The following is a 16,707-nucleotide window of genomic DNA, read 5'->3' on the forward strand; positions in this document are numbered from 1 at the left end:
AAAGGGGATAAATAAGAAATTCGTGTGGAAAACCAGTGGAATTCACCCCAACTGACAGAATTATTTCGATTTCTGCTTCATTTCCCTTTTCTCGTTATCTGATTCTGAGGCGATTCTCTGTTTAATCAGTGGGATGAAGCAGAAGGTGGGCGGTCACGCGCTCATGCGCTCGAGGCTGATTGGCCAGAGCGGCGCGCGCGTCACTTCTACTATCAGATACACCCAGCGCGCGCTGTGTGTTCCCTCAGTCAGACTCAGTATACTCGCTCGAGCGCGCGGCGCGTTGTGTGAGCGGTTCTCGTGCGTTCGCGTTCGTGCAGGATTTGTTTATCTGCAATGCTGCACTTTAATGCACGATCGTTTTTATAAGGAGAGTTTGCATCACGGTTGATTTGACATTTTTTTTTATGTGCATGCATGCATGTCCGGAGGCGGATCGTGCACTTTAGAATCAACTATAAACTCAGAGTTGGACTCAGGTGGAGATAAATCACCAGAGGTGAGATTAAATCTTACTTGATTTCATGCTGTTCATGCTTATTTGGAGAATGTTTACATCGAGCTGCATTGGTCAATATTTATTGCGTTGTCTTGCACAACCTGTGTTGACACTTCTGGATGGCAGAATGCCACAGAGGTGCAATAATGTGAGCAAAACAAACCTGTTTACATTCCTCATGCCAGTCACATTATACACCAAGGGGTGTTTACTCCACTCCTGTCTTAGCTGCTCACAATCGAAAACATGGAAGACTCTGTAGTTGCAGTGGACGATTTTATCCATCATCCAGTATACACAATCTAAGCAATTGTGGGTTGATGGTCTTGCTCAAGGGCCCAACAGTGGCAGCCTGGCAGTGGTGAGACTTGAACCAGTGATCTTTCGATTACTAGTCCAGTTTACATATCCAAAGTGACTTACAGTACTGTGGTGGCATTTTAGTGTCTCAGCAATTGAGGGTTAAGGGTCTTGCTCAGTGGCCCAACAGTGGTGGTAGTGGGGCTTAAACTGGCAACCTTCTGATTACTAGTCCAGTACCTTAATTTATCCAGAGCGACTTACAGTACTGTAACGGTATACAGTCTAAGCAATTGAGGGTTAAGGGCCCAACAGTGGCAGCCTGGTAGTGGTGAGGCTTGAACCAGCAGCCTTCTGATTACTAGTCCAGTACCTTAATTTACATTAAAATTTTAGGCATTTAGTGGACGCTTTTATCCAAAGTGACTAACAGTACTGTGGCAGTTTAGTGTCTCAGCAGGTGAGGATTAAGGGCACAACAGTGGCAACCTGGTAGTGGTGAGGTTTGAACCGACAACCTTCTAATTACTAGTCCAGTACCTTAATTTACATTTAGATTTTCAGCATTAAGCAGATGCTTTTATTCAAAGCGACTTACAGTACTGTGACAGTACACAGTCTAAGCAATTGAGGGTTAAGGGCCCAACAGTGGCAGCCTGGCAGCCGACCAGCGATCTTTCCATTACTAAGCCCCAAAAGGTCAATGATACATTTAAATTCTCAGCATTTAGTTGACGCTTTCATCCCAAGCGACTTACAATTATGACCTAACACAGACTTTTGGACAATTGAGGGTTAGGGGTCTTGCTCAGGGGCCCAATAGTGACGATGGTGGGGCTCAAACTGGCAACCTGTCTACATGTAAATAAATCTTGTCCATTTATTGGACAGATTTTGAAGTCTTGGTGTGGTTTGGTAGCTCTCTGGGGCATCTACTTGATTTTTGAGCTTGTGTGTGGTTATGATGGGTAATACTGTAGTAATACTGTAGTACTACTGTAATACTACTGTAATACTACTGTAATCTTGTCAACTGCGCAACGTGACTGGAGGATTTCGGACTATTTTCGTCTGCTTCCGAGATAATTGGATGTCCCTTCCAGCAGGGACTCCACAAATACCTTGATCTATAGTAGGTGCTTTGCTGGAGTGTCTGCCAACTACATGTGACACTAGTGAAGGATTAGAACCTTCGCCAGGTCCTTAGAAGGTTCTTGAAAGTAAGTAGCACCTAAGCGAACAAGCAATGCCTGCCCGTGTGTCTTTCGATTTGATACCCATCAAGAAATTCAACCCCCACACCTGCTCGTATCTTAATTCTATCGTAACCTAAAACTGTCAGGCTGGTGTTTGTGCTAATGTTGGCGCTAACATGAGACACTATGCAGACATCAGCCAAAGTTGTGCTATACCCAGTCCTACACTCGTGGCCTTGTCCGAACTCATTAAGGTGCTCTTATTAAAGTAAGGCATTTTTATTGCTACCCTGATTTGTTATCTAATCATGGTAATTCATGGTGTTGGTGGGCTGTTTTGACTCCTCCACATCTTCTAGCAAGAAGTGTAAACAAGGAGGCGTCCTGTTTGCTTGGTTTCCTTTGAGTGCCTTTCAGCACCAGAAAAGTGGGGAATGATTTGCTTCTTCCTGTCACCGGGGTCAGTTGTCATCCAACCTCTTGCCCCTAACCCAACCCTGCTGGTTGTTAACACCTCACGGCCAAGGTGTGGTTCTTCAAAATGGGTTAATAAACCTTTATGTGGCAAGTCGTGTGGTTGGTGGATGCCTTATACCAAGTAACTTACATTTAATAGGTGGCAGCTTGTCATGTCAGCCGTCCAGTTCCTTTAATGCTAAGCCGCCCGTGCACCATTATAAAATATAAACAAAGCCTAGTTCAGTTTCTAAGCACATTAGGGAAGTGTCAATTTCCACGTTGCTTGAATTTCCCCATTTGTAAGAAAACCCCCTGCGATGCGTCACCAGCATGTGACTGATCTAAATTTCCACCGTATATATAAATATAGTCGAACTATATATAGTCAGCCAATACGTCCTGCTTGGGCCTTCTTTTAATTATCTCCCACCCATCGTGGAATTGAGTTTTCAGAAGAGCCGGTGTCGTTGTTGTTTGGGAAAGAAACTCACCCCCCCAGAGTGCCGATCACCTGCCGCCGAAAAGCAAACACGGCCAACTAGCTTGCCAAGTGGTAATCGGCTCCCGCTTTGTTTGTATACTTTTATAGGATTATCTTGCTGTGCAGCTGGCACTCGTTACAGGTCTCAAGGAGAGGTTCTGACAGCTTGCATTAGCGAGAAGTAGCAGTTGCGTTTAAGGTCCACGGACAGATGCTTAAGGGAGCCTGTGTTTTGGTCAGTGGATAGTGGGGTTGCAATAAAAAAAACATCAAAAATGACCATTACAAAGCTGTTGCTTTACTATTATGGGGTAAAATTGGTCTTGGAAACCAAGGAACTTGCTCATTTGAGTAGACGTATGGCAGGTGTGAGGATTGTACAACTAGCCTTCACTGACCAATAATTAATCAAATGGATAACCCCAACCCTAACCCCAACTTATATGTAAAATAATTAATTAAATGGGTAACCCTAACCCCAACCCTAACCCTAACCCCAACTTATATGTAAAATAATTAATTAAATGGATAACCCTAACCCCAACCCTAACTTGTATGTAAAATAATGAATTAAATGGGTAACCCTAACCCCAACCCCAACCCTAACCCTAACCCTAACCCTAACTTATATGTAAAAGCAGGATGCGGTCTTGTTGATAACAAAAAGAAGGTAATATATTGTATATAAATCTAATATATATTATATTATATATTACAAACAAACAGACATGTATTACCCCGGTAGTCCCTTCACCTCCTTCATGTGACAAGCTCGTGAAACACATGCTGGAACAGATGCATCGGGGGTTGCCACTTTGACTTTCGGTACCCATTTTAATGCTAATATATCTGGCCTTATGGAAAATGCTTGAATAGAAGTGTGTCCAAACTTGTGCCAACCCCCACTTCCACTTCCCTAGGCTAAACGTGGGGCTGAATGGGCAGGCGGCCATTGGGATCGCAGATTATTTGCGGGTCCCAGGGCCAGGGTGGCCCGTGCCGTAACCGAGAAGGGGCAGCATTCCCAGGATCAGTCTGCCTCCAGCGAGGGGTACAACAGCTTGTGCTGGCACTTTAGAACTAGACTTAAGATTAGAATGACTACAGTAAACACTAGGGCTCTAGGCCACTAATGACTATTTTTCGATCTAATAATTCTATCTATAGGCTATTTTATCGATTAGCTTCTTTTATTTTAACAATAAGCTGTACGGCATAATAATATGGTACAAAACTAAATGGAAACAGGGTTCATGTCCATATTATCAAATTCTCAAGTGCTCCATATTAAACAAAGTGAAGGTTTGCCACTGATGAAGGTCTAGAGGATGACAAACTCGAACAGCAGCAATAGATGAGTGATCGTCTCTGACTTGAGTGGACAGTGAGTGGACACAGTATTTAAAAACTCCAGCAGCGCTGCTGTGTCTGGTCCACTCATACCAGCACAACACACACTAACACACCACCACCATGTCAGTGTCACTGCAGTGCTGAGAATGATCCACCACCTAAATAATACCTGCTCTGTAGTGGTCCTGTTGGGGTCATGACCATTGATGAACAGGGTGAAAGGGGGCTAAACAGTATGTAGACAAATAGATGGACTACAGTCAGTAATTGTAGAACTACAAAGTGCTTCTATATGGTAAGTGGAGCTGATAAAATGGACAGTGAGTGTAGAAACAAGGAGGTGGTTTTAATGTTATGGCTGATCGGTGTATAGTCACAGGGGCCGTACAAAGAAGAGTCATTTTCCTCTTAACTTGTAATGATGTCAGAGCTCTTAGGTCATATCCAAGGGTAAAGAAATGTTGATGTACGTGTGTTTTCTCAAATCCAACCTTCTGCTTTTTCATCAGGATATAATGCCTCAGACGGCACCTTTTCAAGGGATGTTCGGCTCCAGCGACTACAACAAAAATCTCTACCAGACAAAAGAGGAGGACTATAGCGGCCTGTATTACCATGACAACAACCTGGTGTCGGGGTCTTTGGAGGCCCTCATCGAGCACTTGGTCCCTACTGTCGCCTACTATCCTGATGTAAGGATTCATCTTCTTTATTATCTTCTAGATATCTACTAAGAGACAATCTGATTTAGTTTCTACAAACCTACAACCCCAAATCAGAAAAAGTTGGGACAGCATGGAGTTTTTTACATTTACTTTGACTTTTGTTTGATTGCATAGAAGATGAACCTGAGATATTTCATGTTTTATCTGCTCAACCTTATTTCATTTATTAATAAACATCCATTCCAAAAAAGTTGGGACAGTTAAGCATTTACCACTTTGTAATGTTACCATTCCTTTTCACCACACTTAAAAGACGTTTTGGCACCGAGGAGACCAAGTGGGTTTTGGTTTCAACAGTACAGGGTCGTGGTTTCAAAATTCTCCACACATTCTCTATTGGGGATGGGTCAGGACTGCAGGCAGGCCCTACATACATGGACGTTCCAGGAAAAGAGGGCAGCACATTGCTCTAAGATCTTGATGTACTTTTCTGCATTAATGCTGCATCACAGAAGTGTTAATGACCTTTCCCGAGGGCACTGACACAGCCCCATACCATGACACACCCTGGCTTTTGGACTTGTTCCTGATAACAGTCTGGGTGGTCCTTTTCGTCTTTGACCTGAAATGCTGATTTCCACAGTGTGATGGTCCATCCTAGATGCCTCCGAGCCCAGAGAAGTCGACGCCGCTTCTGGACATGGTTAACATGATGCTTCTTTTTTGCACAGTAAAGTTTTAAGTCCCTTCCATTTGCATTTTTCATACTGTCCCAACTTTTTCTGATTTAGGGTTGTAAAAAATTAGAATAATAATAGAGTTATAATAAATGTTTCTAAGTTCAGTTAGTAATCCTATCCTGCGATGGATTGGCGACCTATCTGGGGTGTTTCCTGCCTTTTATCCAATGAATCAGACCCAGTCGGACCAACCCTGACCACGAACCCTGAAATGGAATTGGATCATATAAAATTCTAGAACGATGGCTTTTCAACATGACTCCAGATTTAATGGTCCAGATTTAATTACCTTGTCCTTTTAACCCACAGAGGACATACATCTTCACGTTCTTGCTCAGTTCACGTCTCTTCGTCCATCCGTACGAGCTCATGTCCAAGGTCTGCCACTTGTGCACGGACCATCAGAAACTGAGTGACCCTCCAGCTGACAAGGTAAAAACATTCAGAACGTGCGCCGAAAATCTGGTAATAATTTAATTTAGAGTCAACGTACAATAATAATTAACACGACGAGCGTTCGTTTTCAGGCACGGATGAGAAAAATTGCCCCCAAGATCTTACAGCTGTTGACCGAGTGGACGGAGACGTTTCCGCACGATTTCCGGGACGAGAGGATGATGAGGAGCCTGAAGGAGCTCACGCATCGGCTCAGCCCCGTGGACGAAGTAAGTCCGGCTTCCGTAAGACTAGTTCGACTAGCGCGACTGCTTCTTCTGAGATATTTAAAGACGAAAAAGGAAAGACTCACCCTAGAACACCAGAGCTGGGATCTCGAATGCATCGTGTTGAGTCTCAACTCTGCCTGCCGGCTGGGCTGGAGAGCCGCATGAACAACGATTGGCCTGCTGTTCATACAGGGGTGGGGTATTAAGCCGGATAGGGTCTCTCTCTCATAACTAATGCAACTACGACCACCTCTGCTGGCTGATTGATGGCGCCTACACAGAGACGAGGAAAGAGTGCTGTCAGGGTGTGTCTCTCCATACACAGTGCTGAGCTGCACTACACTCGTCAAAGTGTAGGTGGCAAAATGCATACCATATAGGAGCACTTTGTAGTTCTACAATTACTGACTGTAGTCCATTTGCTTCTCTGCATGCTTTGTTAGCCCCTTTTCATGCTGTTCTTCACTGGTCAGGACCCCCACAGAGCAGGTATTATTTAGGTGGTGGATCATTCTCAGCACTGCAGTGACATTGACGATTGATGGTGGTGGTGTGTTAGTGTGTGTTGTTCTGGTATGAGTTACACCTCACTGTCACTGCTGGACTGAAAATAGTCCACCAACCTGATAAAGATCTCAAAGATGACCGCAATAGATGAGCGACCGTCTCTGACTTTACGTCTACAAGGTGGACCAACTAGGTAGGAGTGTCTAATAGAGTGGACAGTGAGTGGACACGGTATTTAAAAAAAATCTCCACTCATACCAGCACAACACACACTAACACACCACCACCATGTCAATGTCACTGCAGTGCTGAGAACGATCCACCACCTAAATAATACCTGCTCTGTAGTGGGTCCTGACCATTGAAGAACAGGGTGAAAGCAGGTTAAAAACGTATGTAAAGAAACAGATGGACGACAGTCAGTAATTGTAGAACCGAAGCACGTTTAAAAAAGCTTCAAAGCATGAAGCCAACCTTAAATAGTAGATCTCAAGCTATTAAAGTTCTAGAACGTATGTTTTACTGTCCCTTACTGTAGTAATATGAGTTTTTTTCGTTAACCGTTGCTTTGCACTTTGTTTTCTTTGCGACACAAGCTAGCCCAAACGATAGCCCCTCGAGCAGCCATAACAGACCCTCCGAAGCGTCAACTCGCGGAGGTGTTTTTACAACATGGGGTGAAGTTGAAGCCAACTGTTGGGGGAGGGTAGAGGAGAGATTTTTCTAGTCTTCAAGCAGTTTGAGGAAAAAAAAGCTCTATTGTTTAGCATCTTTTGTGTCCTCCGGGGCTCCTCGACAAGCTGCATTTAAATGGTTTCATTAAAGCTGAGTGTTAATGTCACCGTCCTGGCATTTCTTGTCCCGAAAGGGTCCCGTAAAGTAATAATTGCCTATTTTTTCTTAGCCCTTGTAAGGATAACAAGTCTCCTCAAATTTCTGTCAGCAACCGGGCAAAACCGGTACTGATTCCTGTCGTAGAAATGACCCACGGATTACCACAGCGTTAAACAATACATCCGTCCATCCGTACATCCAATTTTTAGCCCAAAACTCTAAAATTATTTTACACAAATTTAACACTTAACATGTAATGATTATTGCTGTTTAATTCTGTAATGAATGAATGAATTACCATATAGAAGCACTTTGTAGTTCTACAATTACTGACTGTAGTCCATCTGTTTCTCTGCATGCTTTGTTAGCCCCCTTTCACCCTGTTCTTCAATGGTCAGGACCCCCCACAGGACCACCACAGAGCAAGTATTATTTAGGCGGTGGGTCATTCTTAGCACTGCACTGACACTGACATGGTGGTGGTGTGCTGGTACTAGTGGATAAGACACAGCGCTCACTGTCACTGCTGGACTGAGAATAGTCCACCAACCAAAAATATCCAGCCAACAGCGCCCCGCGGGCAGCATCTTGTGACCACTGATGAAGGTCTAGAAGATGACCGACTCAAACAGCAGCAATAGATGAGCGATCGTCTCTGACTTTACATCTACAAGGTGGACCAACTAGGTAGGAGTGTCTAATAGAGTGGACAGTGAGTGGACACGGTAACAGACTAACACACCACCACCATCAATCGTCAACGTCACTGCAGTGCTGAGAATGATCCACCACCTAAATAATACCTGCTTGGTGGTGGTCCTGTGGGGGTCCTGACCATTAAAGAACATTAGAGGAACAGATGGACTACAGTCAGTAATTGTAGAACTACAAAGTGCTTCTATATGGTAAGTGGAGCTGATAAAATAGACAGTGAGTGTAGAAACAAGTAGGTGGTTTTAATGTTATGGCTGATCGGTGTATGCATCAGTTATGCTGTGTACACTGTGGACAGTGTCAGCTTTGTCCAAACTAGCATAAAAAGGTCAGCAGGGAGCATTTCTAACCTATCCTTAAAACCCTGCATGTCTCACAAGAGAACAAAGACGCCGTTGCTGCAGGTTACAATTAGAGCCAAGCTGCTTCTGCTCCATCTGAACGTCCTCGTTTGTCTTGAGGCTACCAGCAGAAAGCAAGAGTCTTAACATCGCGCTGCGAATCACTCGGTTCTTGGCTGGCGGGACTAGAATAAACACTGAAACATCTGTCTCCAGACCACAGTATGGTGAGACTGTCATTATGGATGCGGTCGGCTATATAGGGAAGGCAGAGGCCAGAGCGACCGAGCTCTGTGATCTACGCCTGACCGGTGGGTTCGGTTCAGATCGGCCTCCACACAGGCCGTGATTACTTCGGGAGCAGGTTGTGCCATGAGACCAGCCGTCATGTACATATGATATGTGGAACAGGGGCATGATATAGTTTCTGTCAGAATATATCAGCACACACAAGCTTTACAGTATTTGTGACCTCCGCGGCAAACCATAATACCCACGTTGCATTGCAAAAAATATTTATTTGACATCCAGCTCTCTCTGCTGAACAGCTGCATAGCCGAATTTCCTCCTTCAGCCAGATTCATTTATTCTTTCCCACAAACAAGTTTGATCGCTCGATTGTTGTTGACGTGCATTTTTGGACGTGGTATCGTTGAACCCCTCGTGACTTCTCGCGTGTGTTTTCGTGACGTTAAAACCCAAATAAATAAATAAAGAATTAAAAAAATAGACCATGGCTGGGCGAGAGGATTGAACCCCGGTCCTTAGGACCCATGTGGCTATGCATCCTCCAGTTTAATTTCATGGTAGTTAATAAAACGGACCAAAATCTAAAGACGAGATACAACACGTTATGTTATCGAAGGTGGCATTCTCAGAACCATTTTTTAAACCCCACAATACGTACTTATTTCCTGAGAAATATCCAACAGGCGTCGCTCTACCCTGTTATGCAACTAATTTCCTGAACTGAACTGTGTCAAGCTCACAGTTAGTTATTAGATAACATGACCCAGTGGACAGATTTCTAGGAGGAATTGGTCAGCCTGTCCGTTTTAATTATGGATTTGAAGCTCACGGTGCTGATGTTGCGTAATACTGCAGGAACTCTTTATGTAACGTTATGTAAGATCTACTCTGGACAAGCGTACCAATTAGCAAAATGGATTTATTTAAGATATTTGACTCATCGAAACAGTGATAGGACTTTTGTCAAATTTTTCCCACAGCTGCCGGTGGAAGACCTAGATAGCCCCCCCCCCCCCCCCCCCAAACTAATTTCCTCTGTTCCTTCTTACCCCCACCCCTTTTATTATTTTTTTGCTTATTTATTATTTTTTATTTATTTATATTATTTTCTTTCTTTTTTATATTATTTTCTTTATTTATTTTTATAGTTTTATTTATTTATTTTTATTATTTTATGTATTTAATTATTTTTATTATTTTATGTATTTAATTATTTTTATTATTTTATTTAATTTATTTATGTGTATTTATTTTTATTATTTTATGTATTTATTTTTATTTCATTAATTTATTTATATTATTTATTTATTTTTATTATTTTATGTATTTATTTATTTTTATTTTATTATTTCATTTATTTATTTGTGTATTTATTTGTATCATTTTATTTATTATTTTCTTTTTCTTTTTTCATTTACCTGTATGCTAACATCGCTATGTGTTTCATTTTTTTTTTTTTACTCTTTAGGTCTATCGGAAAGCGGCACAGCAGACGACGCAAGCCCTGATCCGGAAACTCGCCGCGCTAAGCCAGTACGAAGAAACCCTGGCCAAAATTAACTCCACCGCGACGGACAGGTTGACGGTTTTGAAAACCAAGCCTCAGTCCATCCAGAGAGACATCCTGACCATTTGTAGTGACCCCTTTACCCTGGCTCAGCAGTTAACACACATCGAACTGGTGAGCATTCGTACACTTCTGGAAAAAAATATCGGACCCAGCACCCGCCCCGTTATTAAACAGTTTTTGTTTATTGTTATTTTTCAGGAGCGATTGAGTTACATAGGACCTGAAGAATTTGTCCAGGCGTTTGTTCAGAAAGACCCACTCAACAACAAGAAGGTAACCCAGACGTTGAAAAGATCAACACACATTCTTACGGGACTTTTTTTTGTTTGTTTTGTTTGACTTTTTCTCAGACTCACCAAGAACAAACACCAAACTAGACAAAACAAAAAGGCTAATATTTACGTAATCTTAAAGTCCACACTGAGAACCTTCCCAGTACGACTCTCATCAGGAGTTCATCCCAGGCCCCGCACCACGTCGTCCGGGAATGTTCACGCCGTTCTGCTGCTAAGCAACCGTCTGAGGCATGTTGCTTTCAGCCTGGTTTCTGTATCCCCAGGCATTCCTCCACGAGGCCGTCCGTCACGATTCGAGATCTAGCCGGCCTGCCGTTTGTGTGTGGAAGAGTGGGGTCGGCGCAAAACAATGCCAGGAATGTGTGGGAGAAAAAAAATGCGAGCTTGTCGACGCGCATTAGAAGAACAGTGTGTGCTCGCGGCCCACACAGAACGTGGGATATTCTTAGCCATTCTTTGACCGAGGGGTCTTGTGGGGTCTAGCGATTTGATTCCATATACAGCAATTGAGACTGGATACAATTTGAGCAATTGAGCCTTAAGGGCCTTGCTCAGGGGTCCAACAGTGGCAACCTGGTGATAGTAGAGCTTAAGGCTTTTCCTATCATACAGCTGGCCCAGACCCAAATGTTGTTACAGTCTTTCAGCTGACCAGTGGGCTGAAGGAGGAGGGGGGGATTATCCATATGCCATCGCTGCTGGCCCAGACGATCAATAACACCAATGACGTCTACGGTAGCTATTTATAGACTGCATTTTGGTCATTTTTTGGGATTCCTGTTGGCTGTATCATGAGACAGGAGTAAATGGGATGAAAAAAGCTACAAGATACAGAGCTGTCTAGCCTGCCATTACCAACAGTGTACATAAAAACAACCAGAGATTTGTTATAATCCAGTAATTATATCTCAACAGACGCATTATGACCATTACTGTCTATAATTTAATATATCTGTAATATATAGTAGTATGTCTATAATATAGTATGTATATATATATATATATATATATATATATATATATATATATATATATACACACAATATAGAGTATTGTATCTGTAATATAGAAATATATATATATATATATATATATATATATTATACATATAGTAGTATGTCTATAATATATAGTAGTATATCTAAAATATATAGTAGTATATCTAAAATATATAATATTATATCTAATATAGTAATGTATATATAATAAATAGTAGTATGTCTATAATATATAGTAGTACAGTATATCTTTAATATAGAGTATTACATCTGTAATAAATAGTAGTATATCTATAATATATACTAGTATATAATATATAGTATTATATCTGTAATATATAGTAATGTGTATATATAATAAATAGTAGTATATCTATAATATATAGTATGTCTAATATATAGTAATATGTATATATAATATATAGTAGTATATTTATAATAGTGTTATATTTGTATATAGTAATATATATATATATATATATATATATATATATATATATATATATATATATATATAATGAAGTAGTGTATCTATAATATATAGTATTATATCTGTAATATATTGTAATGTGTACATATAATAATATAATATATAGTAGTATATTTATAATATAGAGTATTATATCTGATATATATATATATATATATATATATATATATGTATATATATATATATATATTATATATAATAAAGTAGTATATCTATAATACAGAGTATTATATTTGTAATATATAGTAATATATAAATAATAAAGTAGTGTATCTATAATATATGGTATTATATCTGTAACATATGGTCCTGTCAGTTTGACCACATCATTTTGCTTTGCTTCAGCAAGGATCTTGTTTTCTTCTCACAGAGCAGCTTCAGTGCTCACAAGAAAGCCGGCAACCTGGAGGCCTACGTGGAGTGGTTCAACCGGCTCAGCTACCTGGTGGCTACCGAGATCTGCATGGTGAGTCTCTTTTATTATCACGAATCCTCTGTCCCTTTAATTATCATAATGGGAAATAATTACAAAGTACGTCAGAGCCGTTACCATTCGCTAAGAGGTTCGTCTTATCTGAGGAATGAACCCTTTAATGATCTGCTCAATCATTTGGAGTCTAAATACTTGGGTAAAATAAGCTGTAATTAACTAACCTTGGTTGGCCTTTCTAACCTATATGTCAATCATCCATCTCAACTGTTTGGTAGAGGCCCATTAAATTATACTGCGTACACTAGTATAATAATATGACTTGTTTAATGTTGGTATAGTCCCAAGAAACTAAGGAATGCAAAGAAATAATAAAAAAAAAAAAAATTCTTGGTGAGAACATTCTGTAATGTGCTTTTACATGATTGTTTTATTTGTGTATATTTTTTAAAGCCGGTAAAGAAAAAGCACAGAGCGCGGGTCATCGAGTTCTTCATCGATGTGGCGCGAGAATGCTTCAATATCGGAAACTTCAACTCCCTCATGGCGATTATCTGTAAGTACTTGAATAATTTATACATTTATTGTTCGACCAGTTTTAGGATCAGAAGAAAGTGGCTCACAAATATGTGATTGTATAATACTTAAATATTACATTAATAATAAACATATTGCACTGTTTCACACGTACTGATTCCATCATATATTGTGTCATTTTGTGGTTGTACATCTTTAATATGTAGTAAATGTCTATAATATATAGTAGTATATCTGTAGTATATAGTAGTATATCTATAATATATAATAGTATATAGTAGTATATCTGTAGTATATAGTAGTATATCTATAATATATAATAGTATATAGTAGTATATCTGTAGTATATAGTAGTATATCTATAACATAAAGTAATATATCTATAGTATATAATAGTATATCTGTAGTATATAGTAGTATATCTATAATATATAATAGTATATAGTAGTATATCTATAGTATATAGTAGTGTATCTGTAATATATAGTAGTATATCTATAACATAAAGTAATATATCTATAATATATAATAGTATATCTGTAGTATATAGTAGTATATCTATAGTATATAGTAGTGTATCTGTAATATATAGTAGTATATCTATAACATAAAGTAATATATCTATAATATATAATAGTATATCTGTAGTATATAGTAGTATATCTATAATATATAGTTACATATCTATAATATATAATAGTATATAGTAGTATATCTATGCTATATAGTAGTATATCTATAATATATAGTAGTATATCTATAATATATAGTTACATATCTATAATATATAATAGTATATAGTAGTATATCTATGCTATATAGTAGTATATCTATAATATATAGTAGTATATCTATAAAAATAAATCTGATCACTGATAGATCTCGCAGTCATCAGATGATGCGCCCCACACAAACACACTCACGTTTACACACCGATTCCGAGTGTCTGGGGGCGGAAAGGCAGCTGTCGGTCCGGAGCTGTAGATTCACAGGCAGATGGTCAGTGCTGACCGGTTCGATAGAACAGAGAGGCCGAGCATGAACGATAGAGCAGGGGAGGAGTAGAACCAGCTGTCCGGTCGTTCCCTAGAGGCAAACCAACAGGCAGTATATGTTTTTCCCTGGAGAGGATGGGAAGGTATTAAAAATGACAGGAGACGACAAACAAGTCATGGGAAAGGTTGGCTGTTCAGAGGCCAAGTCATTATGTTGAGTAAACAGGCCAGGAGTGTGTAAGCTGGCACGAGTTCGGGGCGTCGTTCTCACTTTTCTTTAGAGACGGGAGATAAAGGAGGTGGAATTCTGTTCAACACCTGTCAGTTTTAATTTAATTTTTTATTTTAATGAGATTCTTTCTGTTATTATTATTATTACTATTATTATTTTTATTATTATTATTTTTATTATTATTATTACTATTATTATATTGGTATTATTATTACTATAAAAATTAAAATAATAATAATTATTGTTATTATTATTACTATTATTATTATTATTTTATTATTATTACTATTATTATTATTACTAATATTGCAATAATTAAAATAATAATAATAATAATTATTATTATTATTACTATTATTATTATTACCATTATTGTTATTATTATTATTACTATTATTATTATTACTATTATTACTGTTATTATTATGATTTTTTATCATTCTTATTATTTATTTGTATTATTTATTAAAAAATTTTTTTACATTTATTTATTATTATACATTATTATTATTACTAGTATTATTGTTATCCTTATTATTATTATCATTATTATTATTACTATTATTATCATTATTATTACTATTATTACTGTTATTATTTTCATAATTATTTTTTTAGCATTCTTATTATTTATTTTTATTATTTATTTTTTTATTTTTTTATTAAATTTTTAAAAAAAATAATTATAAATTTTAAATGTATTATTGTTGTTAATTCTGTGATTAAGCTAAGTGTCACTCATAACAATTATAATAATTGATACGATGACCTCAATATAAGTAATAGATGATTTAAAAATAAACTTCTTGTCAATACTGACTTACTGGTTCAGGCCCGTCTGCCATATCTTCAAGAATTAATCTACGATTAACCCACTTCCATTTGTGTATCGGTCAACACTGGTGGGTTCAGCTTAGCAAAGTGAGTTCGGTGACCTCACTGCTTTATCCCCGCTGACCCCACCCAGCTCCATCAACAAGCACATGCTGACCATACTGTCCGGGTGAAACGATGGCGATTAGCTGAGACAATAGGGAGACCCCGTCGCTTCCCCGTCACTTCTGCTGACCTCTGTGTTTCCTCTTTGCAGCTGGCATGAACATGAGTCCAGTGTCGCGACTGAAGAAGACCTGGGGCAAAGTCAAAACGGCCAAGTTTGACATACTGGAGGTTGGTGCTTATAGATTTTCATTTGTTGTATAGATTTTGCATATTTATTGGCATCGTTGGTGTTTAATGGTATTCCAGCTGGTAGGTGGGAGGGATGTTACTTGGTGGTGAACTATGGTGGTGAACAACAAGTCCCAAAAGCCACAGCACGGGTATTTATTTAAAGTAATAGTAGCTCTTTACAGCAGTCCATTCCTTCCGTGTTGCAAGCCATCACTTGTACTAAAGTGAATCCTCGTGAATCGACTCTTCAGCTGAATCTGACTCGCGAGTCGATTCCTCTCTAACTATTATATCCCTTTTTAGTATAGATTTTGGCAACAAGCATTCAGGATCTCGACTCATGTGTCAGCTGATTGGTGGATCGAGTAGCTGGTTGGCTGACTGCGGTCGTGGGTCCCACCTAGGGTTTTCCCCTTCTTATTGGGCTGTCTCAGTGGTACCAGCCCACCAATCATTACACAGCACTCATGGATACACATGGATTTAGTTATTAGTCATTATAATAGTGAGTCGTACAGGGTGCTCAGCCCACTGGAATATACACGCCCATTCATTCCAGTTCATTCCAGTTAGTCAAAATCTGGGTATTTGATCTCTAGAATGGGTCTTATTTACCCCTTTTCGACCAAAATACTCCAGATCTTGAACTGGTTCCATTCAGGTTGCTTAGAACCTTGGTGCTATTCAGAGAACCGCCTACGTTTGCACCAATTTTTATTGGAACCAAGGATGCATCAGGACATTGGAAGCAAACAGTAAGAAGCTAGCATTTATGCTCGTTGCAGATGTTGTTGTTTTTATCCAATACGTTTTTATCCAATAAGCAAGCTCGTATCAACTCTTGGTAATAAGAGGACGTTCTTTCCTCTACTGCTTGACACGCCCACTGTTGTTGTTACTGTTTGTGAAGCTTTGGAACCTGTCTGTTTTAGGTCAAAATGCCACAAACGGTTCAAAATGAGCTTCCGCATTGGAACGGAACC

General features: G+C 39.2%; 1 protein-coding gene across 1 annotated transcript in view; it reads left to right on the plus strand.

Annotated features, from left to right (window-relative positions):
• Positions 1-264: 264 nt before the first annotated feature.
• The window catches only part of rasgef1ba (RasGEF domain family, member 1Ba), a 29,070-nt gene continuing 12,627 nt past the window's right edge, over positions 265-16,707 (plus strand). The window contains exons 1-9 of the mRNA XM_063018045.1: positions 265-499; positions 4,798-4,980; positions 6,003-6,125; positions 6,221-6,358; positions 10,472-10,684; positions 10,772-10,846; positions 12,728-12,823; positions 13,241-13,343; positions 15,642-15,721. Coding sequence (XP_062874115.1) covers positions 422-499; positions 4,798-4,980; positions 6,003-6,125; positions 6,221-6,358; positions 10,472-10,684; positions 10,772-10,846; positions 12,728-12,823; positions 13,241-13,343; positions 15,642-15,721 — 1,089 coding nt within the window. The 5' untranslated portion in view covers positions 265-421. The remainder of the gene's footprint in view (positions 500-4,797; positions 4,981-6,002; positions 6,126-6,220; positions 6,359-10,471; positions 10,685-10,771; positions 10,847-12,727; positions 12,824-13,240; positions 13,344-15,641; positions 15,722-16,707) is intronic.

The sequence above is a fragment of the Trichomycterus rosablanca genome, chromosome 21 (genome assembly GCF_030014385.1).
Source record: "Trichomycterus rosablanca isolate fTriRos1 chromosome 21, fTriRos1.hap1, whole genome shotgun sequence".
Classification (NCBI taxonomy): Eukaryota; Metazoa; Chordata; class Actinopteri; order Siluriformes; family Trichomycteridae; genus Trichomycterus; species Trichomycterus rosablanca.